This window comes from Colobus angolensis, unplaced genomic scaffold, assembly GCF_000951035.1.
Source record: "Colobus angolensis palliatus isolate OR3802 unplaced genomic scaffold, Cang.pa_1.0 Scaffold61, whole genome shotgun sequence".
In the NCBI taxonomy this organism is placed as follows: Eukaryota; Metazoa; Chordata; class Mammalia; order Primates; family Cercopithecidae; genus Colobus; species Colobus angolensis.
The window spans coordinates 1,169,998-1,197,673 of NW_012119710.1; the positions used below are offsets into that span (position 1 = coordinate 1,169,998).

Consider the following 27,676-nt stretch of genomic DNA (forward strand, 5'->3'; position numbering starts at 1 on the left):
TGGTCCTCGTGAGAGTTGTTGTTTAAGGGAATTCCCACATCTCTTGCGGGCTATACAGAATAGCGAGAGCTTTGCTTTTATTTTTGTTTTAAATCTCTGTCAGTATTTGTTCAATGGAAAGCGGATGATTGTTGCTATTGATAGCTGCTTCTCACAGCTGTTTTGGCCTCAGCTGAAATTCTTGTCATTTTCCTTCTAAAAGGAACTAAATTGGGAGTTTACAACTGTTACTATTGAGGGAGACTTCAAGTTCTCAGCATGGTTTTGCTTAAACTTAGATATCAGTGCTGCTAGGAGACATGAAAGCCATAGATAGTCATTTTAGCCTTTAAAAGAAAAACAAATCCACCTTAAAATGTAGTTGGCTTAAAACTAAAATGGGCATACTCCTTCAACCATCTGCCCTGTCAGGGACAGCCAGCATGCAAGCAGGGGACACATTTTTAGACTCATTCACATCTACACATTTATGTTGAAAATGGAGTAGCAGTAGAGCGAGGATCCAGTGATCCTGGTAACTGAATGTCTAAAATAGAACTCTTTTCTTATCAGTGAAAGCTAACCCAGAGTCTTTCTTCAGAGTTTCTTTGAGCATCACACATCAACATCTGTATTTATTTCTGTATCTGTACAGATAGATGTCTATCTATTGTATTGAAAACCATGCATTCATCTCAGTATCTCCAGTTGCATCCGACACTGCAGGGGCATTCTGGTTTTCTCTCTTTCCATATTTGTAACTCCCTTCTCTGACTCCTAGAAATCTGGCCCCCATTATCCTCAATATCTTTACTTATTTGGTCAACCCTCTTATATTAATCAAACTTCTGTTGGCCCCCTGCCCCCACGCTGCACAGAGGCCTTCCCTACCCCTCCTCATCCCTGCTCAGACTCTGACCCCCCACGTTGTGCTGTTCTGCACCCTCCCAGCACAGATGCCTTCCTCACACTTCTTGGGTTCTAGCGCTGGAGTGATGCTATCATTACCACCATTCTTCCCACAATTTGGGCACCCTTCTCAGCCTGCCCAGGCTCTAACACTCTGTTCTGAGCTGCCCAGATGCCCTCCTAACCTCACTTGGTCTCCAGCATCCCCATAACCCTTACCCCAGCACGGAAGCCTTCTTTTCCCTTCTGGGGCTCTGACATCCTGCACCAGGCTACCTTACTACTCTTCTCTTAAGCAGAAGCTCCCAGCCCACTAGGACTTGAACATTCCACATGCGCCTTCTTCCCCACCCGACCATGCAGAAATGCCCTCTGGGACTCCAACACTCTATGCCCTTCTGCCTGGACATCCTCTTCACCCCTCTTGGATGCCCACCTGTTTATTCTTTTTCTGGAGAGGGTAGAACACTAGTTTTGTGCTATCAGCTCTACTTAAAGAGAAAGGCTCCAGAAACATCCATGAGATCCTTCAACGAACCAGGGTCTTATGGTTTGGAAAGACCTTTAAAGACCATTTAGCTCTTAACTTGAAGCATGAGTTTTCAGTAACTTTTTCCTGAAAAAGTTTCTGGTTTATATTGAAAAATCACCAACTCACAAGACAGTCCATTTCATTTTTGAATAGCTTTAATTATTGAGGAAGTTTCCCTGCTTGTCTTGTGGGTTTGACTATAAATTTTCCTCTAGTTTAAACAGGTAAGTTTGATTATAGAAATAATTTGAGCAAAAATGGTGTTTACTTTGAGATGAACTGCATGTGCTCCCTATATGTGATCTCACCATCACTAAGTCATCCTCTGAAAATTAATACTTTTATACAAAAGAAAAATTACTGAGGCTCAGGGCTGGGAGTAGAACTCAAAAGCCTGTTTCAGTGTCTACAAAGAATACTTTTGGCTGTAAATATTCAACATATTGCTCAATAAATTGTAATTTAGGAGGAAATGGGCCAGGAAAAAGGAACCAGTCTGTACAGGTGATCCAAACCATCTCCCTGCTGGGTTGCTGCTGTATATCTTTCTTATCTCACTTACCCTCACCCTGGCCTCTGACTCTCGCCTACCTCGTGGAACGGCTCCATTAAGTAGAAGTTTCTGCAGTAAGTACATGGTCTACATTTGTGCTGTCAGGCAGCCCCCAGCCACATATGGCTATTGAGCACTGGCAGTGGGCCTAGTGTGACTGACAAACTGAACTTTTAATTTTATTTACTTTTAATTAGTTTAATTTAAATGGCCTCAGGTAGCTAGTCGCTATTAGACAGTGAAGTTCTAGGGAGTCTGCTGGTTCCTTTTTTTCTTAATTGTGATGTGGGAAGTGCCTTTTGCTCTTAGTTCGGCCAAAAAAAGAATTGACTCTGAGGATGTAAAAGCAGTCTGGCTGTGGTATAGGTTGCTCTTTTCTCTGGGTTTATTTGACTAGTCTGGCTGGCTAGGCCAGCCTAGTGTTCACCTAGCCTAGTGTTCACCTTCACTCATTGCTTTATGTGATTTGGACCTGAAGCTTAATCCTCTGTAAAAGAAGATGACCTTCTCAGTTAGAGTATAATTATTGAGTGAGATGCTCCCCAGCTAGAACTTCCAAACAAGTCTGAGTAACTAAGCGAAAGTAACAATTACCATTCTCTCTTCAAAGCCAAAAACAATTAAAAAAAAAAAAAATGGATGGGTTCACAAACTCTAGGTTGCGTGGTGGCGTTGCCTGTGAGAGATATGTAGTCCTAGTATTTTCCCCGGGCTCTACCAGTTTGAGCTGGATTTCACTGCGTGTTGCTTCTAGGCCTGATGAGTGTTTCATTTCTTCCTGCAACATGCTTTCTGTGATTCTTCTCTTTGACACTGATTCCTTGTGGTCCCCTGGCCTAAACAGATTGAGTATCCCTTATCCAAAATGCTCGGGACCAGAAGTGTTTTGGATTCCTGATTTTTTCAGATTTTGGAGCATTCGCATTATACTCTTGGTTGAGCATTCCAAATCCAGAAATCTAAACTGTTTCAATGAGTGTTTCTTTTGAGCGTCATGTTGGCATCCAGAAAGTTTTGGATTTTGGAGCATTTTGGATTTCAGATTTACAGACTTGATATACTCAACCCGTATAGCTTTTATGTTCTGCACTCTGTCTGTCTTGTGGGAGTCTTGTCTTCCAGGAGGGAATTACTTCCCATCTGGTCTCCCCAAAATCGTCCCCTTGACTTCAGGCTTACTAACTTTGTGTTCCCATTTCTGTCTCTTGTGAAGATCTGCATGGCACTAGACCCTTGGAGATCTTTCTTTCTCTATTTTCTTTTACACATCCTTGCCATCCAGATGTTAAGACTGGAGATTCCAGGCTTTAATGAAGATCGTTTTTTCTACTTCTTGTTTTCAACTACCAATGCGGTCTCCCTCCCATTTATGTGGCCTTGATTATGAGGACTTTCCCTGGAGCCTCTCCATTGCACAGGGATGCTGTTCGACAGCCAGGAGGAGCCCTCTCCAGAGTCCTTCAGTTGCATGCCAGTGCTTCCCATCGAGCTTCCCTCTTCCCCCATTTGAAGAATGCAGCCAGCTTCCAGTGCCTTTTAGATCTGGGACTCAGATGTAACTAAGACAACACTTTGATGTTCCTTCCAAATAATCAGTTAGTTTCTCTCTTTCTACGTACACACACACACACATACGCACACACACATACACTTATTTATAGCATGCGCTGTCAGCTTAGCATATTATAAGCATTTCCTCACAATATCAAGAACTGTTCCCAAATAAGATTTGTTATGATTGCATAATATTTCAGTGTGTGAATGAATCATATCTTACCTTCTCACAATATATAATATGTTAAATATTTACTAATACTACAGAAGATAATTTTTAAAAAATCGGTGGATGTCAAGACTGGTAAGGAAACACTTAGTGCCATAAGTTTAATATCAAAGTTTGTCTTACCTTGGCTAACATACCAGCTGCAATTTTCCAATCACCTGTTTTTTCCCTTGTAGTCCACGGCGATACTTCCTCATATCGTCTCAGGTGGGTCTCCATCCCGAGTACAGAGAAGACCTAGAAGCCCTCCAGGTCAAACACGGAGAGTCAGTGTTAGTACTTGATAAATGCACCAACCTCTCAGAGGGTGTCCTTTCTATCCGTAAGCGCTGCCACAAGCACCAGGTCTTCGATTACCCACAGGTGCTACAGGTGAGTGTCATTCATTACCTCTCACAAGGCTCAGTAGAAGTTGCTTCCATCGGTTAAGATTGAGCCCAACAATCCTGAGTTGTTTTCCACATGCAACTAGAATTACCCAAGGGGAAAAAAATGTAGCATTGCTCTTTACTGGACATGTAGACCTTCAGGTACTTGGATGTCTGGTGTCTTGTGTTCGTGCAAAGCTGCTTGGCCTATGAGAGTTCATACTCCTTTCAGATATTCATTATACTTCAAAAACACAAATCTCATAGATTCACAGAGAAGCCACATGGAGAAATCAGGCAAATGTATCTTGCTTTTACCCCTGTATTCATAAGGCAGTCCAAAGAAATTTTCTTCTTTGAGGTGGCAACTTGCATCCCTTGACCATACTGGCCTACAGAGCCACAGTGAACTTTCCCTGGAGTGAAGGGGTTTGGGGGTTGTTTTTATAGTTTTGGTATTTGGTGTTCTTGCCACCTTTAGCATGTCCTGTCAGTAGCATGTCCTTTATTTACATAATGGGAATGGCTGTACTTCTATAACCACAGGGAAAGCAGTCCCTTTGGGGATGTTTTATATGTAGGATATTTGACATTCCAGTGGTATGGGGGCTAGGAAATGAGAAATTGAGCTTTGTTTACTTAAATATTTAAAATGGACACAGGTTAGTTAAAGAAGAAACATAAAGGAGCTGGTGTGAATTTTTTTTTTTTTAATCTCCAGAGAGTTGCCCATACTGGGATTGTAAAAATACATTCAAAAAGTGCTGCACTCCCTCTGGAATGTCTGGCTGGTAACAGTGGTGGTGAGGGCAGGAGTATTTATAGTAACCTTTGTCTAGACAGGAAAAATGGTTATCGGCACATGTGTCCACATCTGGATGCTGACTCTTGAGGTCAGGGGAGCTTTCCACCTGCACCTCCGGGCACCATGATGACTTCTCTTCCTCTCCTCTCGCTGCTTTTCTCATTTATCCCCAGAGGTGTTCGGAATATCGAATTCCTTTCTTTCTTTTACTGAACTTTCCTTTTCTCTAGCTTTAAAGATTAGTGTTTTTTTTAATTGTTGTTGTTTTTGTTTTGTTTTGTTTTTTAATCTTTTCCCCTCCTTAAGAGGCAAAAACTGGGAGAAACAGAATGTTAGATAGTTAGGGTCTCTGTATTTTGGTTTACCTATTGCAACTGTTTTTTCTGTGGTACATCTCTCCTTTTCCCAAGTATTCCCCACATTGAGGGGGTTTGAGGGAGTAAATGAGGAAGACATTTTTCATTAGATTTTTTTTTTTAATAGAACATATCAGTCTTAATATCTTTTCAGAGGCATTGAATTCATGAAATGAATATCTTCTATATAAAAAGCACACTGTTAGATGCTATGGGGGGTAGAAAGATGAAAAGAGATTTGATACCTTCCCTATAGGGGGTCTTCTAGAGAGCCTGAAATTCCCAGACAAAATAATTCCGTTATAAGGTAAGCTGAGGTAAGTACTGTAAGAGATGTCAGACAGTGTGCTGTGGTGTGTTTACATAGTACGCTAGGGCCTAAAGAGACCCATTTGCAGAAAGTCACATTGTTAACTGTCTAGAGGAAGACTTTGACATTGACTTTGAACATTTTCAGAAGGCCAACGTGGTGGCATTGAAGAGTAGAAATATTAATACAAAACAATGCAGCTATTTAAACTTTTCAAGTTTTATAGGTGTGGGCTGTTGTCTTTTGGCATTTTTGTGTCAAGATGCCTCAGTATTGCTTGGCGTCAACCATTGTAGAAACTTTGTGGTCTATAGGGATCAAAGTTAGTGGATCAGCAAAACTAGTTTGTAATCTCCTACCTCTTTGTGTTCCTGCAGGAAGCTACTTTCTGTGTGGTCCTTCGTGGAGCTCGGCTGGGCCAGGCAATATTGAGCGATGTGTTACAAGCTGGCTGTGTCCCAGTTGTCATTGCAGACTCCTATATTTTGCCTTTCTCTGAAGTTCTTGACTGGAAGAGGTGGGTAGTACCTTCTGGTAAACTCTACACTAGTGGTTCTGCGTATATTATAAATAAAATCCCCTCAGGTCATTGTAATGTACACCCTGGTTCAAGAACTACTACAGATAGTTTTTCTCTATTTTCCGTCAAGAGAGTTAGTACATTGGCCTAGAGCAGTTCACAAACTGAGGCCAGTTTGCAGGCTGGCTGTTTTTGTAAGTCAAGTTTTATTGAAACACAGTCATGTCCCTTCCTTTATGTATAGTCTGCCTGTTGTTGTGTCACATTGGCGGAGTTGAGTAATTGCAACAGAAATTGGATGACATGCAGGGCTTAAAATATCACTATCTGGCCTTTTATCACAAGGGTCCACAAATCCCGGACTGTGGCCTGTTTGAAGCCGGGCTGCACAGTAGGAGGTGACCAGCAGGCCACTGAGCATTACCACCTGAGCTTTGCCTCCTGTCAGATTGGTGGTGGCATTAAATTACCACAGGAGCGTGGACCGTGCTGTGAACTGTGCATACAAGGGATCTAGGTTGTGTTCTCCTTATGAGAATTCAACTAATGCCTGATGATTGGCGTGGAACAGTTTCATCCCCAAACGATTCCCTGCCAAACCCAGTCCGTGGAAAAATTGTCTTCCACAAAACCGGTCCCTGGTGCCGTAAAGGTTGGGGACTGTTGCTTTTCAGAAAATGGTTACCAACTGCTAGCCTAGACCAGTGTTCAACTCTGACTGCAGAGTAGACTCACCTGGAGAGCTTAAAAAAAAAAAAAACCTTGCCTAATTCTTGGGTATTCTGAATGTTAAAGCTCCCAGGTAATTTTGATTTGTAGTCAGAGTTGAGAACCACTGGTCTACAGTCTCTATCAATTTTGCATCATGTTGTAGCTGGTGGTGGAGGGCCTCCATGTAGATGAAAGCTTAGGGACATTCCCAGAGTACAGATGTACCCAGTTCCATTCTACTGGGTATTCGCCATTTATATTGCAATGAACAGAATAGCCCTCTATTCTCATGCTTCATTTTCCCAAGATTTTGCAGGTTGAAGGTTGTTGACAATTAATTCCATTCATATCTATCTCTCCGTCTTTTTCTTGCCTCAAATGTTTACTGGTTTTTTCCTCTCCCAACTTTTTTGATATTTCTGTCCAAATCTGATCACTACAGTATTTGAACAACTTGAGTAGCTCTAGTTCATTCATTCATTCATTCATCTCACATTGATTGGAAAGTCTCTTGTGAGTAACATAGAGTCTCTGTTTCCAAGAAGACTAGACTCTAGTGAGAGAAGATAAACCGGTGATAATGTTTTGTGGTAAATGTCAGAGCAGGTGTATGCACAGGGGACCATGGAAACCTAAAAGAGAGGAGAGAGCCTAACTCAGCTTGAAAGAGGAGAGCAAGTAGTTTTTCTTCATGTCTTAGAGAAGCGATGAGCCACTTCAAGCATTTATCTCCCAATGAAAGCATTCGTTAAGTACCTTTTATTTACCAAGTACTGTCTTAAGTATAGGGAGACAAAGACAATCAAGGCCAAACCTTTTCTCGGGGACACTCACGGTATAGTGGTGGAAGACAGAGGAGTAAACCAGCAGTTACCAAATCCTGTGATGAGACAGCTGTGACCGGATGGGATGCCAGGAGGAGGGGGAGACACACACCGTCATTGGCCGTGGCATTGGCGAGGGCTTCACAGAGGTGGTAACTCTAAGCTGAGTCTGAAAGGATATTTCTATGAGAATCTAGATCTGCTTGGGTAGTGCTAATTATGGATTGAAAGTCAGAAGGCCTAGGATGAGATAACCAGCTCTCTTACTGGCTGACTTTTTGATCTTAGCAAATGACTTAATCTTCTTTGAGTCTCAGTTCTCCCATCTGTATAGTGGAAATCATTTACTTACTTAACAAATGTTTATCAAGTGCTCACTGTGTGCAAGGCAGTAATATACCAGGTGCTGAGGATACGCTGGTGAGTGGAGCCCGGAACACTTTCTGTCCTAATGGAGTGGCCGAGTTTGCAGAAGTGAGGGTTAGAGTTTAATCATTAATTTATACAAATGTAATTACAAACTCTGCTAAATGTAATGAAGGAAAAGTGATTGTCGAGTCTTCTCTTTCTCTTACCCACCACATCTAATCTGTTAGCAAACCCTGTGGGCTGTACCCTGTCATCCCCATCATCAAGTCTTCCCTCATCTACATCTGTTGCCTGGCTTTTGCAGTGTTCCCCAGCTGTTCTCTCTGCTCCTGTTCTTGCTTTCCTGTAGTTTATTCTAACACTTTAGATGGAATGATCCTGTTAGAACATGATTAGGTTATATCATGCTTTTGCCCAAAACCCTCTCATGGCTTCCCATCTCAGAAAAAAAGCACAAGTCTTTCAGTGGCCTACAAGGTCCTATACTCTTTGCTGTGACTCTGTCTGTCCCATTTCTTCTTTCCTGGTATTATTCTCTGCCTTATTTACTCTGCTCCAGACACAATAGCCTCCTTGCTATTCCTGGAACTTGGCCACTATGGTGCTTCTTCAGGGCTGTTTGCTTGTTAGACTTTTTGCCTGGAATGCTGTTCCCCAGGCATTCTCCTGGCCTGCTTACTCTCTCGCCTTCCTTGTCTGATTAATTCACTGCTGGGTTAGCACATAATAGGGCTTCCATAAATAAACATCAGATAAATGAATAGATTTGCATGGATAGCTAAAGGAGAAAAGTATTTGTTAATTTAGAAAGGGAATAAAGAGTAGTGTACTAGGTGGGTGGAATTTCACATGCAAAGGCCCAATGGTAGGGCAGAGCATGGTGTGTTCAAGTGACTGAAAGAATACCAGTGTGGCTAGAGCACACTAGTGGAGTGGAGGCAGGATGAAAGATTAATGGAGTAGGGAGTGGGAGGTTAAAAAATGAAGGTGTAAGAGAACTCCTTTGAGAAGTTCAGCCAGTGAGGAAGGGAGGGGAAAGAGAGAATACTTACTGGAAGGGATGTGGGGCTGAAGGAGGTTTGGGGTGTTGTTTCTGCTTGTGAGAATGAAACAAGACTGTGTGTAGAAATGCTTTCTGTGAAGGGCTGTGTGTATGTAAACTGTTTTGCTGTTGTCTCCAGAGCATCTGTGGTTGTACCAGAAGAAAAGATGTCAGATGTGTACAGTATTTTGCAGAGCATCCCCCAAAGACAGATTGAAGAAATGCAGAGACAGGTAAGAGGCCAAGTCCAAGCAGCCCTCTTGGGGATGTGACATGGGTGGTACTGAAATGGTGGCCTTGACTGTTTGGATACAGTGGGACAGGAGCTGAATGCCTGAGTGGGGTTTACTTCCTCCACTAGATCAACTAACCAAACTTAAACAATAGGAAATTAGTGTTAGGCAAGTTGCATCAAATAAGGTTTGAAATAATAACTCTCAGAACTCTGCAGAGGTAAGCCTACTGCAATTTTAGGGTCTTACCATAGCAGATGCAAAGCTGAAGCTCTTTGGAGGGTTTGTAGTCACAGCAGGTGATGGTCATGTGACTAAGACAGCCATGGAAGCCAGACCATTTCAGGGTAATACTTCTGTGTAGCTCTTGACATGATACTATTACTGCACAAACTAGCCAGGTTCCTAGTTCAGTCAATCTTTGTAATTAGGGAATTCTCCCCTCTCTTCTGGAACATTTGCCATTTTCCTGCCTCTCTTTCCAAATTTCTCTTCTGCCTAATGACGCCCCGTTCCCTGGGCTGCTCTCTGACTGTCTCATACTCCACTTTGTGTCCCGCTGAGTCCTGCTTCCCTTTCTTTCTTCTGAAGGACATATAATTGGCTTTAAATATCGAGCAAGGTGAAAAAGTTAAGAAGACTGTCCCAGAAAAGTTTTTTTATTTTTATTTTTTTGAGACAGAGTCTCGCTGTGTCACCCAAGCTGGAGTGCAGTGGCCGGATCTCAGCTCACTGCAAGCTCTGCCTCCCAGGTTTACGCCATTCTCCTGCCTCAGCCTCCTGAGTAGCTGGGACTACAGGCGCCCGCCACCTCGCCCGGCTAGTTTTTTTTTTTTTTTTGTATTTTTTAGTAGAGATGGTTTCACCGTGTTCGCCAGGATGGTCTCGATCTCCTGACCTCGTGATCCGCCCATCTCCGCCTTCCAAAGTGCTGGGATTACAGGCTTGAGCCACCGCGCCCGGCCCAGAAATTTTTAATGGCCTTTTAAAAAGGTTTAATCTTTGTCAAAATCACCTGTGTGGGAGAAGGGGGGGGGGGAAGAGGCTTGGCAGATTCTCAGCAGTAAGTGCGCAGCTGCCCCATGCAACCCCCTGCTGTTAGTTCGGCTCCCCCACCCTCAGGCAGAGAGCCTGCATTTGGCCTTGTCCTAGGAATGGGCCACAGGCTTCTGTCTGGATGGGGGCAGCGCATCTGCCTGGCTATGTGGGGAGGGGATCTGAGGTTCTGACTGTTTCTTAAAGTTTCAGTCTGTCCTCCTGCTTGAACCCCACTCTTCCCCTGACTTGGGGCTCTGCAATGTGACTCAAGTTTTTCTCGGCTGATTTAGGAGGCCGCTGTCTTGAGTCTATAGCATCAGTTACCACTTCTTCCTCTACTTTTCAGCTTCCACATTCTGATGCTGTTATCTTGTCTTTCATTTTCTTTATCTTAGGGTATGCATACCTTACTTTAGAAAATTCCTCTTGTCATTTTAGGGTTTTAGGAGAGAGAGGGGTCAGTGGATGTGTTCAGTCCACCCTCTTTATTATGACAGTGAACTTCTTATTAGACACAGATTGAGTCTGTAGGTTCTTACCTCAGATTGCCTGGCTTTGGTGTCAGCTCTGTGGGTTACAAACTCTGTACCCTTAGGTAAGGATCTGCCTTCTCTGGGCCTCAGTGACCTCATCTGTACCACATTTTGGCATTCTGGTTAGAACACAAATCACAGGTTAGTTTTAGCTTCCCTGCAGTTTCTTTATAACATCCTCATGTTCGTTTTAAGTTTCTGGGTTTCCCAGTTGTTATTTAACCACTGATTTCATCTAAGTTTCAGTGAATCAGAAAATCAGTCCAGAGATCTCTAGATTTTTTATCTAAACCTGTGGTTCCTAAAACTTGTGTAGAAGGAAATACTCCTTGAGCAGTCATAATATTTGTGTGCTTTGTGTTACCTTTTCCTTACCCCAAGAGGTCTCACTGTGTAGTCCAGGCTGGAGTGCAGTGGCATGATCTTGGCTCACTGCAACCTCTGCCGCCAGGGTTCTGGTGATTCTCCTGCCTCAGCCTCCTGAGTAGCTGAGACTACGGGCGCATACCACCATGCCCAGCTAATTTTTGTACTTTTAGTAGAGACAGAATTTCACTGTGTTGACCAGGCTGGTCGAACTCCTGACCCCAAGTGATCTACTCGCTTCGGCTTCCCAAAGTGCTGGGATTATAGGCGTGCGCCACCACACCTGGCCCACTTTATATTACTTTTTATGGAATTTTGATTTATTAATACAACTAAATAGAGTATTATATGCCAAAACAGAGACTATTTTATACTAGAATCTAGTCTAGAAAGGTTAAGAAAAAACTGGGGAGGTTAAAATGCACAAATTTTATTCAGTTTCTTCTCCACCCCTCCACCCTGAAGCTGGGAAAGAGAATCATTTGGTTTTTGGAGCAGCGTCTACTGCCAGCTCATGGAGTACTGTTGCCCATAGGAGGGTGGTATGGGAACCACAGGTCTTAGATAAGCTTCGTCATGTTCAGCGTTGGCTCGGAATCATAGAGCAGTTGAAATGGAATGAATGCCGGTCATTTAAAACAGTGTACTTTTGGGTTATTTGGGTCCAAAGAGACATACTTAGAGTCAGAAGACTTGGGTTTGATCCCTGGCTCTGTCCCTTTGAATTGCATGACCATTGTAAGTCCCCAAGCTCCCTAGGCTTCCATTTCCTCATTTATGAAATGAAGGGGTTGGCTAAATAATCTCTCATATTCCATGTGGCTGTTAAAAAACTCTATGAAATGCTTGTCCCTACCAAGAATATTACTCTCCTTGACAACATTAATAATTTAGTGGTCATCTCTTCTCCCCTTGAACAGCTGTAGTCACAAGGGCCACTTGCCTCTTCTGGTCGTGAACAGTCTACTATGCCAGCTTGAAAAGAAAGGTGGTCTTGGCACTTTCCCAGCCCCCTTTCTAACTCTGCTTTCTGACAGCCTCTTTCCCTGTGCTGCTTTTGGACTGTCTAAGGCTCTCCACTGAGGCGCCTCACTACTCTTTCTCTGAGTAATCCATATTCCCAAAATGATCTCTTTTCTTCTCCCAACCCCACATTTCTAGGGAGGGCTGATCTCAATTAGATATGAGATTATCTGGTTCAAGTAATTTCCAGTTAGGTATGAAGGGTGACTAGGTTTCTTCAACTACTACTAGATTCCAGTAGCACCGCCTGCCACTCACTTATGATCACCAAAAATGTCTCTAGACATTGCTTGCCAGTTGTTCCCTTTGGGGTTGAGGGTGGAGGGCAGGCAAAATTGCTTTGATTGAGAACTGCTGTTCTTTATAGATAGTTAATGTCTCATCTCTCTAAAATTAGAGTTCTTTTGGAACTCTAATTTTGGAAACAAAATACACTGTTTCCAAAACATTCTTGTCATTTTGCTTTCTGTTTACCTTCTATTGATTTAACCTGACCTTGGCAGGAGTAATTTAAAAAATGGTAAAACACCTGATTCTGAAAAGTTCTTATACCTTAGTGAATTCTCTTTAGGGAGGTCAGAGGTGGGTCTTTTTGCAAGATAGGCATCAACTTTTAGGGGAAAGCCTATTATATCAGTAGGTGATACCTTGGAGCCCCTAGATGATGTGTCAGAATGAACTAAGGGTGAGGAACAGGGGATGGGATTTGCTTGCCTAGAAACTCTGAACTAGCTTTACGGAGCTGCATTGAACAGTTGTAGCCAGCAGAGGTCTCCATCTACTTTTAATTAACTCATTTTCCCTCTGAGTATTTAAATCTTTCCAAGAAATCCTAAATGCCATGAGCCACTCTGGTGTTTCACACTGACGTCTTCCTGATAGCTGCTCTCTGGAGACCGTTTCTTTCAGATGAGGAAGAAATAGTGCTTAGTACAGGATTTTACTCTCCCTAGACGCAACAGAGCCAAACTTTCTGATCTGGCCCCAGAAATGTGGGGTAGGATCTCGGTGAGGAAGGTATTGGAGCAACATTTTGCAGCTTGGAGTTTAGAATCAGAAAGGCTATGATCTGACAGATGTCTGCAGTGGTGGAAGTCCTTGTTGTGATGGGAATTGGTGTGTACCAAGGGAGAAAGTCATTCTGCCTGACAAAGAAAAGAAATTAAACTCCCCTCTTGACCTTAGATGTGATAGTAGCAGCCAAAAAGTTAACTACAAGGTTAGAGCCTAATGTCAGTAACAGCTATAGTTAGACTAAGACTTTTGAAAAAAAGTACAACCTGTGTCTCTGGTATCTATTCCTGAAGGTCACCAGTGAGCAGTGCTGCCGTACGTGGCATTGGACAGACTACTGAGGGCTTATAGGGCTTTTTGTGGGGAAGTTAAAATACAGTTCCTTAAGTCAGTAGAAGATAGTAGTTGTAATAGTATAAAGCTGACTTCTCAGTTGGTCTTTTATTGTCCTGTGAGCTAATGATTAACTAGTCAATGTTTTGAATCCCTATTATTTTTTGCGAGGAGCGGGGAGAGATTATAGGAGATAAAAAAAATCCGTGATCCACATTCACAAATGACTAATAGTTGTGTTGGGGATATATGGGTATAAGCATCAAGAAAGTTGAGAAGAGGATGCCAATTTTTCTATGTACATTAAGGGTCTGAAATGGAAGAGAGAAAGTTGGGGCTAAAGCTGTCGGGATGAATTTATTGGAGATGTAGAATTTGAGGTAGGCCTTGAGATGGGAGTTCCATCAGCCGTCTTTCTTATGTTGGAAGGCAGGCAGAAGTATGCAGCTAAATATTTTTCTGTAGTCAAATGGAACATTCATATCCCCAGTCTCCCCTGAATCACAAAGAAAAAGTACACAATCTGGGGGCTCAGAGGGCTGGATAGACGCTAGACTGTATCGTTAGAAATGTTTGTGTGGATAGGGAGGAAGGTGTAAATGGATCCCCAGTTTATCTGTTGAGTAGAATTTCCAAACATTCTTTTATTGGTCAGTGGCTCCACCAGCAGTGACCTCTAACCTCAGCCACACTAGGAGGTGGAAGTCAGGAGCCTGCCTTGCCTTTGAACTCTTCTTTGTACTCAATTGGCTAGAAGCCTTTGAGGTGGCAGAAACATTCAGCATCTTCTTTTCTCTCTAGCCTTTAACACTTGGGGTACATTAAAATACCAGTTTCTTTTCAGTCTACTACACTGATCCATCTCAATGTGCCTTCATAATTTTCTATTAAGCGTACCAAATATTAGTGCTGCAGAGAAGTACTTGTAGATGTAGTGGGCTGATTAGGAAAAAGACAAAACACTTTTATTTAAGAAAATAAAACCTCTAGACTATAGTTGGGCCTAGTAGTGATCAAGAAGAGAGTAGAAGAGGCCACAGAACAGTAAATGTGTGTGCATACACCAAAGTTCATGTAGTTTGTAGGAGAGCCCCGTGAAGGGTCTCTTATTTTATCCTGCTTGCGTACAATTTCAACACATTTAATTATTTGGTTTCCATAGTCGCAGTAGTTTGGAAGCCACACTTTTAAAGTGAAGAAAGGCTACTAACAGTGAAGGTATCTGAGATGGATTATCTGCCAATCTGGTATGAATAAAGAAGATGGAAACGCTTTTTCTTTTTTGAGACAGAGGCTCGTTGTGTCACCCAGGCTGGGGTGCAATGGCGCGAGCTCAGCTCACTGCAACCTCTGCCTCCTGGGTTCAAGTGATTCTCGTGCCTCAGCCTCCCAAGAAGCTGGGATTATAGGCATATGCCACCACACCCAGCTAATTTTTGTATTTTTAGTAGAGATGGGGTTTTGCCACGTTAGCCAGGCTGGTCTTGAGATCCTGGCCTCAAGCAATCAGCCCTCCTCGGCCTCCCAAAGTGCTGGGATTACAGGCATGAGCCACTGCACTGGGTGGAAAAGCTATTTTTAATAATAAAGAATTTTCAGCATGTTGAATGTAAGGACAGCGAGCTTTTCAGGTTTCACTGTATCCTGGATATATCATTATAAGATGGCAGAATTCCTCAATTTAGAGAAGTACATCTTTATTTTCCATATTTTGAATTTCTGACATCCAAATAAGTCTTATCATCAATTTGAACATCAAACGTAGTTTCTGTTTCTTCCCACAAAAGTATTATTATTAATGGGGCATCTTAAAATTAAGGAAATATAGAAATTACTATTCATGGTGATGCCCCTGAATAAGCTAAGTTTAATTTCGTTTAGCATATATGTTTTTAAGATATTGGATCTTGCATAATATATTTTATAAAGTTTTCTGTTTAAAATGTTTGTTTTATTTTTAAAAAGTGTTATTTGCTTAAAGGTGTAAACCCTCAGATGTCTAGAAACCTTAGCAACCCAGACTGATGTATTATCTGAGGGTTCCCTGTGCTGCTGGCCAGTCTGTTATGTCCATGACAGTTATATAGCTGTCTGTGTCCATTTCTCTCTCATTTCCCACCCCCAGCGTACACCAGTTTACAAAGCAGACTCAACAGAGTGGTAAGCTAGGCCATTAGAAGAGTAATCTCAATTTTTTTATGTGAAGAAACTGAGGATAAAGAGACGTAAAGTAATCCTCCCAAGACCACACAACATGTGAGGGACAGACAAGCAGCACACTCTGTTCTGCTGCCTACAGCTTCATTCAAACCACAGAGCTGTGTGGCCTGGATTGAGGGTAAAAATCAGGATGAGCTTCCCAACAATTCAAGCTAAGTCCTTATTGAATAGTCTTCCTTGAAAAAGTGGTTGCTTGAGACATTTAGGACTGGACACATCCCTGGAAATATATTATGAGGAATGTGGAAAAGGTTTCACTCTAATTTCCAGTATCAATATTATAATGTCTACCATTCTTATCCACCCTGCACCCCCACTGTGAAATTGAGGATTTTTAAAAATATACATAAACTGGACTCTTGGGGCTTTTTAAAAAATGCCAAATATTCTCTGCCCCTCCTCCTCGCCTCTGACATGCCACTTCAAGCTGTGTTTTGCAGTCTCTGCTTTTGTACTTGCCCTTAAACAGTTACTGGCTGCTTCCCTTAAACAGAGCACATTGACCTGATCCCTGGAGTTCTTCCTGTGAAATAGACAACCATGGTTCTGATACAAAGGGATGCTCTTTGGCCAGTGGGAGAGCCTTGGTGACGGGTGTAATCATTTTGTGGGATATTTTAAATTTCAGTTTTTTTTTTTCAGTAGCGCTCTATATTCTGTTTGAGTTTTCCTATGTATGTATATCCCTATTGTGAAGGAAAATTGTCAATATGTGTTGTTAAAGCAGCATAAAATAAGGCCTCATTTAATTGGAATGCTTAAGGAAGATGATTTTTATGTGTTTAACTGTTTTTTTCAACTTTGGTATTAAGAACCTTGTTGGAAAAAGACTTTTACCAAGTATCTGATGGTAAGCCAAGAAAAGCATTTTAATAGAACTGTCTCAGATTTACAATGCACTAGGGCCTGTAAATAAATTTTCCTGTCTTTAAGGTTTGGACTGATTTGCAGTTGTTTTGTGTAGCTTCTGAGATCTAAATCCTCACAGTCCAGATGGAGAGACCATAAAGTTACTTTCCCTGGCAGCCTCGGTCTGTCTTGTCTGTGGGCGAATACAGTTGAGTAGTATGTGGAACTCAGACTGTATAGAATAGTCGCTCATCTTATTGTGATACCAGTTTTAATTGGTTTGGTGACTTTTCTAAGAGTAGCTCACCTAAGCATTCTTTAAATTTAGGAGAATTGGGGTCCTTAATTTCATAATGCAAATCAGTTAAATAAATATGGATTAAGGACTTGCTTGCTTTGTTCCTAGTATTGTATTGGCATATTGAGGGAGACTTTTTAAAGGGTAGGCACAGATCTTGTCTTTAAGAAAAGCCCTCAGGTTGCTGGAAAGAGAACTTTCAGTAATACATAAATTGTAAGGCCAGGAGTGCTATGTACTCAGTTATGCTAAGGAGAGCCAGGAATGACCTCAAGATCAGAGTGGATCAGAAGGTGAAAGGAATCTTCACAACTAGGTAACCTCAGATAGGGAGGGTGAGCATCAGGGCACTGACTTCCACCAGGAGGTTCTGTGGAAAGACTAGTAGGTAAGAGGAGCATCTGGTGGCCCAGGCGTGGGAGGCAGGGGAGAGCTTTGAATACCAGCAACAAAGAACTTGGTTGAGAACTGAAGGTAAGGATGGTAACTAACAAGCGGAAGGTAATGAAAAGATTTGTGAGGCAAGGGGAAAGCAGTGAATATAATTGAAGAGATTTAGGAAAGAAATCAAAAAGCTGGGAGGGACCTTAGAAATTATTCAACCCATTCCTTGTATTTTACAAACGACAAGTAAGCCCTAGAGTTGGAGTAATCTTGAGAACGAATTGTTAGGCCCAGTCTGCAGCTGGAACCTAGGTCTCCTGACTCCCAGTCTGGTGATTTTTTTTTTTTTTTCATGGTGTACTGCAGTATTTTCCAAACTGAAGGTAATGATTCACTAGGAGATCATGAAATCAATTCAGTGGTTCACGACTGGCATTTTTTTTAAATGAAATATAATAGGAAACTATTAGAGAGCTTTATACAAAGTAAGGGTAAATATTTCCTGTAACTTTTGTTCCAGTAGTGAGTTGTTGCATAAAATGTATTTGTGTGTTTCTTACTGTGGGTCCCAGTCCAGAAAGTTTGAAGAATGTTGGTACTGGAAAGCCCCGTGGGCCTGTGAGTTGGAGAGACCTGAATTTGAATCCTGCTCTGCTGGGTGTGTACCAGTTTTGTAGCTTCTGTTTTCTTATCTATAGCCTGGAGCTGATAATAATATGGAGTAGTTGTATTGATTAAATGAGATCACTCAGAGCATGTAGATTCTGGCCCCCCGCTCTATGCTGGCAGTCAGCATTTGAGTATTAGAAGGAGCCTCCAAGGAATGCAGAGTGGTCTTAAAGAACCACAGTAAGTTACAACTACGGATGTATTATGCATTTGCTTCTGGGCTTGGAAACTTGAAAGGGAATTTATTCCTGTGGGTTCTGGTGTACATTTTACATCTTGGCATGGAAGAGGTTCACTTCTCTCTCTTGGTTTTTTCTTTTTTTTGCGTGTATGTGTGAGGATCAGAATGACATGTAGGGAGATAAAAATCAGTGACTCTTTAGCTGATCTTTTTTTTTTAATTCAGTGGCACATTTGGATAAAGTATTATTGCTTTCTTTCCCCTTTCCAATGGGAAAAAAAAAAATGGCACTGAGCCTTTTCCCCCTTCTGTTCTTTTCTTTGTCTGAATCATAAGTTTATCCATTTTTTAATTAAAAAATTTATAGAGGAAAGTTAAAATCAGAGTAGATGTTTGAGTGGTAAACAGCTGAGGAGCTGCAGTCTACTGAGTATAAGCTAAAAATAAAGGACATTTTTATGTGAATTTAGGAGGACTGGTTACATACCTTTTAGAAATAGCTATTCACATCCTGCCAAAAGGAGAATGAGTTCTGATATCTGATTTTCATGGTGCTCTCTGCCTCTTCACTTTTCCTCTTCTCCCCATTTTGCTGCCTCTGCTTCCCTTCCCCCATTTCTTTCTAGCCAGCTCCATCCCATATTGGAAATCCCGCTGGAGAGGGGAGACGAGCTTCATCCCCCACATGATTTGGGCCAGGGGCTAAAGCACTGCCATAAATCTGCAGCTCATTTTAATGCCACGTTAAAACAGTGTGAGCGGCTGGTTTCCGTGGCCCCTGCCCTTTTCTTTATGGGCTTCTTTGGCTCTTCTTTATAAAGAGGCCCTGCGGAGTCATTTTAAAGTCCTTATCAGTTTGCTGACAGCTATATGGGCCTTTCTGCCGAGTCCAGGAGCTCAGGCAGGCGTGTGAAACTTCTGATATTAAAATCGAAGAAAAATGCCAGGCAGAAGGGATTGGATGGTGGGTCAGTGATGCAGAGGTGAAAGACTAGCAAGATAATTAACCTTTGCAGGTCCGGAACCTCACCGTTGGCCATTGGTAGGGGCAGGGCAGGAAGGGTTAGGCAAAAGAGGGTTTTCCAAGGGCTTTTATTTTTATCCCAAGCTTAGAAATACCATTCCACTGGCAGTTTGTGCTTTCATGCTTCAGCAAGTGAGTTGGGCAACTTGAAGGGTTAGGGTGGCCAGGTTTGCAATGAATTTTTTTTCCTAAAAGCAGTCTGACTGGCTGGACCTCTGCTCGCATGTCTTTGCCAGCTCCAGCCTGCTGTCTCTGCCTCCACAGCATCACTGTCATCGAATTGAAAGGGACTTTCATCAGTCTGCTTTGCTGACCCTTTTAGACCAGACTGTTAACCCTCAATAATCCTCCCGGAGAGTATCATGGAAACACCAGGCCCTCCATAAATGTCAGCCTGCAATGCTTGGCCCTTTTTACCCTCTCCGTTGTAGAGAAGTGGACTAGAGGCTGCTCCTCCCTCTATCCTACCACTTTTCTTTCTTTCTTTGCTGGAAAACTGCAGCAGACAGCTGAGGGGAAGGAAAAACCATTACCTGGATCAGGGCCAGTGGTTTGATGGGAGCTCCAAAATCTTTGGCATCTCCTGCCCAGAATGTTTTTCCAGGCATTTTAAAAAGAGCATCCTTACTCTCCTTCTCCTTTAAACCTTCCAACTTTGACTTCCAAAGGGGGATGGATGGGTAGAATAAGCCCTCAGAATGTACTTTATATTTTCCTGCTCTTCTTCTAACTAAAGCTTTTAGGAAGAGGTCAGTAGTGGTAAGCAAAATCCAATGGGCATATATATTTCTAACTACTCTGTACAGCTTGTTGGCACAAACATGTTATTTTTCCTTTTTCAAGTAGACATGAGCAGTTTTGCAAGTGTGTTCAATTTAAAATAGTCATTTAACTTGAGGTTGAGGCAAAAGCAAGAATTTTTATAGTAAGTTAGTCAAACATATATAACTGTTGATCTTGGATTGTCATTGAACAAATAATAAAATATACTGATTCATGATATTACTCGTGTAGCTCCTGTGGGGAAGAGAAGAGTACAGTCATCCCTCAGTATCTGTGGGGGATTGGTTCCAGGACCTCCTGCAGATACCAGCATTCAAGGATGCTCCAGTCTCCGCTACAAAATGGCATAGTAGTTGCATACAACCTATGTACATCCTCCCTTATACTTTACCCCTAGATTAATTATACTTCCTAATACAATGTAAATACTATGCAGATAGTTATTATACTGTATTGTTTAGGGAATAAGTGAAAGGAAGAAAATTTTATATATGTTCAGTACAGGCACAGTTTTTTTTCTGAATGTTTTTGATCCGTGATTGGTTAAATGCATGGATGTGGAACCACAGATACAGAACCACAAATACAAGGGACCAACTGTAATTGTACAAAAACGAAATAAGCAGCAAAACAAAACAAAATCCCCCAAACTCCAAAGTGGTAGAATCACTTTTCCATACTTTTCTGATGACTAAGTTGATAACGTCTAATTAGTTAAATTTAGGACAGTGAACTGGGTGTTATTGCTTATAATATACTTTTAACAAACTAAATACTTTTTAAGTATGTTGGAAGTTGTCAGTAAATTTATGATCATGAACAATCTTCGTTACATAGCCTTTTGAAGGTGATGGGCGAAATGGTCATACTTTGCTCCTTGGACATTTGTTGGAGAATTGTCTCTAAAGTTAACCATTGGTTTAATTCCTTGTCATGAATCCCCAATATGGGATATTGCGTTAGGAAATAGCCTGTCTAATAAAAGTGTTAAATGTTAATTTGCAGCCTATATAAGAATTCTCTGATTCCTTGGGGCTGGTTTCCCACAGGGTGGGACTATTTGACAAATATTTCTGAAAAATAATGATCATTACAGGAAGTGCAGTGCAGGTTTGTGAATTCATGCTATACCTACTTAGACAAATACCTAGGTTTACAATACAATAACTTGAAAATTATCAAGTGTCAATATGTTTGGTAGAGAACTCAGTGTTTTCAAACCTTCAAGTAAGGGTTAAACTGATTAATAAAATAAGTCATTTTGTTTATTTGCCCGAATTTAGTATGTTGATGGCTAACATGCTACAAATATTAGCAACAACAGAAACATAGGATTTCTGTCTCTATTTATAAATATTAAAATAACATATACTGGCCGGGCGCGGTGGCTCAAGCCTGTAATCCCAGCACTTTGGGAGGCCGAGACGGGCGGATCACAAGGTCGGGAGATCGAGACCATCCTGGCTAAAATGGTGAAACCCCGTCTCTACTAAAAAATACAAAAAAAAAACTAGCTGGGCGAGGTGATGGGCGCCTGTAGTCCCAGCTACTCGGGAGGCTGAGGCAGGAGAATGGCGTACCCGGGAGGCGGAGCTTGCAGTGAGCTGAGATCCGGCCACTGCACTCCAGCCCCGGCGACAGAGCGAGACTCCGTCTCAAAAAATAAAATAAAATAAAATAAAATAACATATACTTATGTGTATGGTGTCTCCTTAAGCATCACAGAAGCTGAGAGAATTTGGAGTTGCCTAATTATTTTTGGCATGGCATAATTTATAGTTTTATAATAGCACAATTCATCTTATAATTCTGTGCTACTGTTCTTGGGAATGTCTAGACAACAGTTACATATATTTATTTCATTATCTTCACTCAGAGTACAAAAGTAGCTCCATGTAGGCCATTTCTGGCAATATAGTTATTTTTCTACTGGTAACTTAAAGGCTAATTTGTTATATTTAAGTGGGTACTTACTGCCCATTTTGATAAGGACTTTAATAGTAGGAAAGTAGTTTGCTTGTTCTTTCAGATTCCAATACTTTCTTATGAAGAGGAACAAGTGGTTTCTTTCCGAATGTTTGAAGTCTATCTATACTGAAGTTTTTTTTCTTTTTTTTAAGTTTCAGGTTTATTTGATCAGGATTTAATGATCTTATATATGTATTATTTATATTTTAGAAAGACCTTTGAGTTTTTCCTTTGGTTTTAAGCTGCAGACTATGGTTGAGGGCAGCAGTGTGGTATTCTGGCATTTGATGGGAATGAGGAGGCCTAGAGGCCAGTGATACACTGAAGGGTCTGAGTAACATGCTCATGACTGTGAAGCAGTGCATAGGGAGGATTAGACCCAGTCCTGCTCCCTTCAGCTTAGAATAACTCCAAATCATGATTGTCCCCGAATCTCTTTGCCTAGCAAGCGGTAAATGACTTCACATATGATATATCAGTAAGTATAATCTTTGGAAATACTTTTATTTATTTATTTACTTTAATTTTTTGAAATAGAGTCTTACTCTGTCGCCTAGGCTGGAGTGAAGTGGTGTGATCTTGGCTCACTGCAACCTCTGCCTCCCAGGTTCAAGCAGTTCTCCTGCCTCAGCCTTGCGAGTAGCTGGGATTACAGGTGTGCACCACCACACCTGGCTAATTTTTGTATTTTTAGTAGAGGCGAGGTTTCACTATGTTGACCAGGCTGGTCTTTAGCTCCTGACTTAGGTGATCCTCCTGCCATGGCCTCCCAGAGTGCTGGGATTACAGGCATGAACCATCACACCTGGCCTTGGGAATACTTTTAGATTAGAGACTATGGAAGAGAAGGCGTTCAACTGTCTAATCTCCTACTGTAGCGACTTTTAACTGTGAGATGAGAGAGGGATACAATTCCCTGGGGGAATTTTTAAACTTCACAAAGCACTCCTACTCCCATTTTTGTAGGCTTTCTGGGCTGGGGTCTTGGGACATGAATCTATCTTGAGAGTCCCTGCCATAACAAACCACAGTTACTCCTACTCATAGGTGTTTGTCATTCTTCAGGTGAGAAGGGGCAAGGAGAAAAAGTGAGAGCCACTGACATAGCAAGTGTAGCTCCCTCTTTTCAAGAGTCCCAATTTGGGGAACATACACAGGGGTCTTCCCTCAGTATCACCAGCAGAGCTTATCTCTCTAACCCTTAATCAGAAGATGGGGCTTTCTACCAGCAAGCAGTTCATAGAGGACTCATGTGCCTCTGGTCAGGTGCAGCAGTGATACATGGTATTGGACCTACACTATTCTCAATGTCATTTTTCTGGGAATGTGTAGTAATAACAATGGAAAGGGCTGCTGTGCCACCTGACTGCTGAGTTAGTATTCATGACCAAAAGGAAAACCTGCCAGAGAGTGTCTCCTTGCTGTTCTCCAGAATTGTTGCTATGTGGGAAAGAAAATAGAGTAGAGAATGTCCCGCTAACATGATAGCAGCATTAGGGTGTCATGATAGCAGCATTGGGGATAAGGTGAGCTTTTGATTTCTCCCCTCTTACTCCCTTCATGTGTTGTGTTTGTGTGTGTGTTTTAATTAAAAGGGACAGGTCTTTCAAGTGTGCCTGTTGGAGTGAGGCTTGTTTTAGATTTGCTTTCTCTAATCAAACAAACTTATGCTTTCCTTCTCCTGGTTTTAGCATGGCAAACATGGGAAATCTCACCCCAGGCAGATTCCTTTAGAGCTAGTTGACCCAAGTTGTGCTCTTATTTATTTATTTTTGATGACACATCTTGATTAAAGGTTTCCAATCCACCTTTCAGTTCTTCATGGAACCAGCCAGGAGAGAGAGAATTGGTTAGCTGCTAATCACCAAATGAACTCCCTGATCTGGCCTAGGGAACAGTGGGATTCACAGGCGTGGGTGACTCAGAAAACCGGGCCCAGCAGAAATGAATCTCTAGTCTCTTTGCTGAGAAGGCTTGACCAAACACAATTTTATTGGTCAGTGGCTCCTGCTTTAGTAACCTTTCACCCCAGTGGCTCTTGGAGGTGCAAGCCACTGGCCGGCCTTGTCTTTGAACTCCTCATGGCTCCTGCCACCTCAAAGGCTCCCAGTCAGAGGCTTGTGTTTTGCTGGGGAGCTCACCTCACAGCAGGGTTTCGGCAGTTGGGAAAACCGATCCACCCTTAGAACATTGACATATTTGAAGGTGATACCCCTGAGACTTGAAACCTAGGGCTTTCTATTTCAGGAGCTGTCTGTCACACGCCAAGAAACATGACTCAGGCTTCCCCTTTTCCCTTCTTGACCCCTTCTTGTTTCCCGGAGGACAGGAGGTCATAACATGGGAGAATTCCCTCAGAGTATTCATGAAGTCCTCTCTTACTGTCAAGCTCTTTCACCCCTTATTCTTCTAATGTTCCCCAAGTAGCATTTATTTCGAAAGTTTGTTTTTTTTAATAGGGCAAAAGCGTGCAAATCACAAGCATCTTTGGCGTCTGGGAATATAGTGGTGAAGACGGGGTAGTGGAAGTGTCATGAGGCTGTGTGCTCGGTCCTAAAGCGTTCAGATCACAGAAGTCCTAGTTGTGAGAGAACCTGGCTGTAGTTTTCTTTGCCTTCTTGATTCCATTCCATCTTCAGAAAAAACTAGATCTTGCCAGAAGACAGAGAAATAGCATGGATTGTCCTCCCACATCTGCTTGGGTTCTTGCCTGATGAGCAAAAGTGAAAAGTTCTGGTATTTAGAGGCAAATCCAGGGAGCTGTTGATATTAGATGACTTCAGTATAGCTTCTTTGGCAAGAAATCAAACATCTCATTCTAAAAACATTGAGTAGAAAATGCCTCTTCTACTCATGATGCCTTTAGTGTAGAAAAGGAGCAAATAATATCCATTGAAGTCTTTGATTTTCTACAATTCAAATAGAATATTATTGATGATATTATAATACTACCTTTAGCAGAAAGGACAAAGGTCTCTTTCTGCTTTAGAGCAAAGTTTAAGTTTTTAGAAGTGTTATCAGAAGAGTTAGGCCTGTTTCTACCATTGTCTTGTTCTGTGGTCATGGGTATTTTCATGAGTAGGATCATGTGCTCATGTTCGCAGTTTGCAAAGGGAAGGGCCAAAGGAACGTTTGTGTTAACTACTGTGTCTGGTACTGTATTGGGAGCTTCCTCATGAAAACTTGATGAGGTACCTATTATTGTCATTTTTATAAAGAAGGAACTTTAGAGGCTGAGTAGATAGCCTGTGGTTATAAAACTTAAGTGACAAGACTCAAGATTGGGAAGAATTTTGGCATGTGACTAAAAAGTATGAACTTCGTTTATAAAGCTCTCTCTTTTGTCCTTGTTTAGAATACTCTTGAACTATTATAATCATCTAAAATATTTGTAAAATGCCTACTTTGGGTAATAGACTGTACACAATTCAGAGCTATACAAGCTATGGTTCTTGTTCTCAAGTGGCCAACATTTTTGAAGGAAGAGGTATGTGCTGTCCATTAGTGTCTATATTAGTTTGCTAGAGCTGCCGTAACAAAACACCACAGGTGGGATGGCTTAAACAACAGAAATCTGTTTCTCACAGTTCTGGAGGCTGGAAGCCCAAGATCAAGGAGTTGGCAGGGCGGGTTTCCTCTGAGGCTTCTCTGCTTGGCTCGTGGATGGCTGCCCTTTTGCTGCCTCTTCACGTGTCATCCCTCTGTATTCATGCACCTCTGGTGTCACTCTGTGTGTCCAAATTCCTCTTCTTTAAGAACACCAGATTGGATCAGGGCCCACCCTAATCACCTCTTTGAAAAGGTCCTTTCTCTAAATATAGTTACATGTTGAGGTGCTGGGGGTGAGGGTCAACATGTGAATTTGGGGTAGGCAGTTCAGCTCAGCCCTGGCTAGGTCTGTATAAAGTATAAGAGCCAAAGTCAGTAGTTTCATTTAGTGGCTCAATTGAGAAAGGGTTTTGCTTCTGACTGGAGTGCATCTCTGAGGTGTTTTCTCCTAACTCCATTCTCAACACCTTATCAAGTATAAAGCGGTGGCCATGGTGTTAGGCCAGACAGAGAGTAGGAGCCAGTGAAGAGGAGTGCTTGCACTACCACATCATTCCATTGCAAGTTGAAACACTGAGAACCGGCCTGTTGGACTCAACTCAGATTGTGTGAGGCGACTCTGCCCTGGATACCTCATCTACAAGGTGGGACTTATACTCATGGCTCCCTAATCATCACAGGGTAAGTTAGATTCTTAAAATAGTTTATTAAACCTAATAAATGCTCAGTTTTGTTTTGTTTTGTGGTATCAATGGAAAGATTCTTGGAGAAGACTTTTTTCTTCATTGAAATTTTGCATATCACAGTTTATGTTTTAATTCCAGAAAGGGAAGGTTGAAGGTTCAGGATTCTACACTAGATTGAGAGCTTCGGTCCTTTAACAAATGCTTGAGAATTTTAAAAAGATTTAATAGTACAGAAAACCTCTTATAATAAAAGCAGTTCTTCATTCTTATGCTTACGTCACTCAAGGTGGTTGATTTGGGGGATGGGGAGGACAGAAGGGTAGCAGAGGAAATAGATTTATGAAAATAACATATCTCTATCCCTAAAGAGAGATTGTTAATTTATCCTTATAACATTGCATGCCTGCCTTTTGTTACCTCACCTAGATGCATCAGCTAGCTAGATCAACCCACCCCAGCACATACTTGTACACCCTCGCTCTGGATCAGCCAGGTTGATGGAGTGTTAATGTAGTAGTAAATTGTAATAAAGAAGAAATCTTTTCAGCAATTTTTTAAAAACGTTTTTTAAAGTTATAGAATCGTAGTCTACTTGGCCCAGATAAAGTCATGGCCTTCCCTACCTCATTTGTGTTTTTCAGAGCATTGGATTCTCCTTGACTACTAGGCAGGGCACAAAGTGTTTAGAAGATTAAGGAGACACAGAGGCTTCTGAGTTTATCTTCTGTAAAACATGTAAATAATTTCTTCTGATGTTTTCCCTATTGATCCATTGATCCACTAGTAAAGCAGAGTTTACTAATACCACACTTCTTTAATAGCAAGCCATATTATATGCATTAATTGTTAATGGGCTAGGCCAGGGCAGGAAGATATCTGTTTTTGTTTTGTTTTGTTTTTTAATTGAGCATTTTCCCCCTTGTACTCTGCATTGTCTTTTTTTTTTTTTCTGTAGCAAATTTGTTGACATAATTGGGACATTTAACATTTTATATTTTTGGACCTGAGAGAGGAGGTTTATCTTTAATGAAGTGTTAGTTTCTTTTATCCAGCAGCAAGCTACTATTTTTAGGTGCTGTGGGATCCTCCCTATCTTCCAGGAAGTAACTCTCAAGGGAATTGTGAGCTGACCATCACGCTTGGAGCAAGGCACGTTGGAGTACTAATAGTGGCATGAGAGGTAGTGGGGTGGCCGGCAGCCATGTGCATCTGTTTCCCTCCTGTCCTTTTCAAGATTCTTAGTGCATGACTTTGGACAAGTTACTTAGCTTTAAATCTCTCCATTTCATCATCTGTTTGTTTTTATATTCTCTAGTAAGGACTAACTCCCAACTGTGTTACAATACAAGAAATCAAGGTAGAAAGAGATCGGGGTGAACGTGGGTATTATGTTACCTAGACAACTACTTCCTAAATGTTGTTGAGGAAAATTCTTGGTTATTGTTATTCTCAGAAGGGTCTTCC

At 41.7% G+C, this 27,676-nt stretch overlaps 1 protein-coding gene across 1 annotated transcript in view; it reads left to right on the forward strand.

Moving 5' to 3' along the window:
- The window catches only part of EXT2 (exostosin glycosyltransferase 2), a 158,493-nt gene that overhangs the window by 25,982 nt on the left and 104,835 nt on the right, over positions 1 to 27,676 (forward strand). Inside the window, 5 exon segments of the mRNA XM_011963272.1 lie at positions 3,933 to 4,128; positions 5,973 to 6,112; positions 9,201 to 9,294; positions 23,793 to 23,813; positions 23,816 to 23,887. Of these exon segments, the coding sequence (XP_011818662.1) occupies positions 3,933 to 4,128; positions 5,973 to 6,112; positions 9,201 to 9,294; positions 23,793 to 23,813; positions 23,816 to 23,887 (523 nt within the window).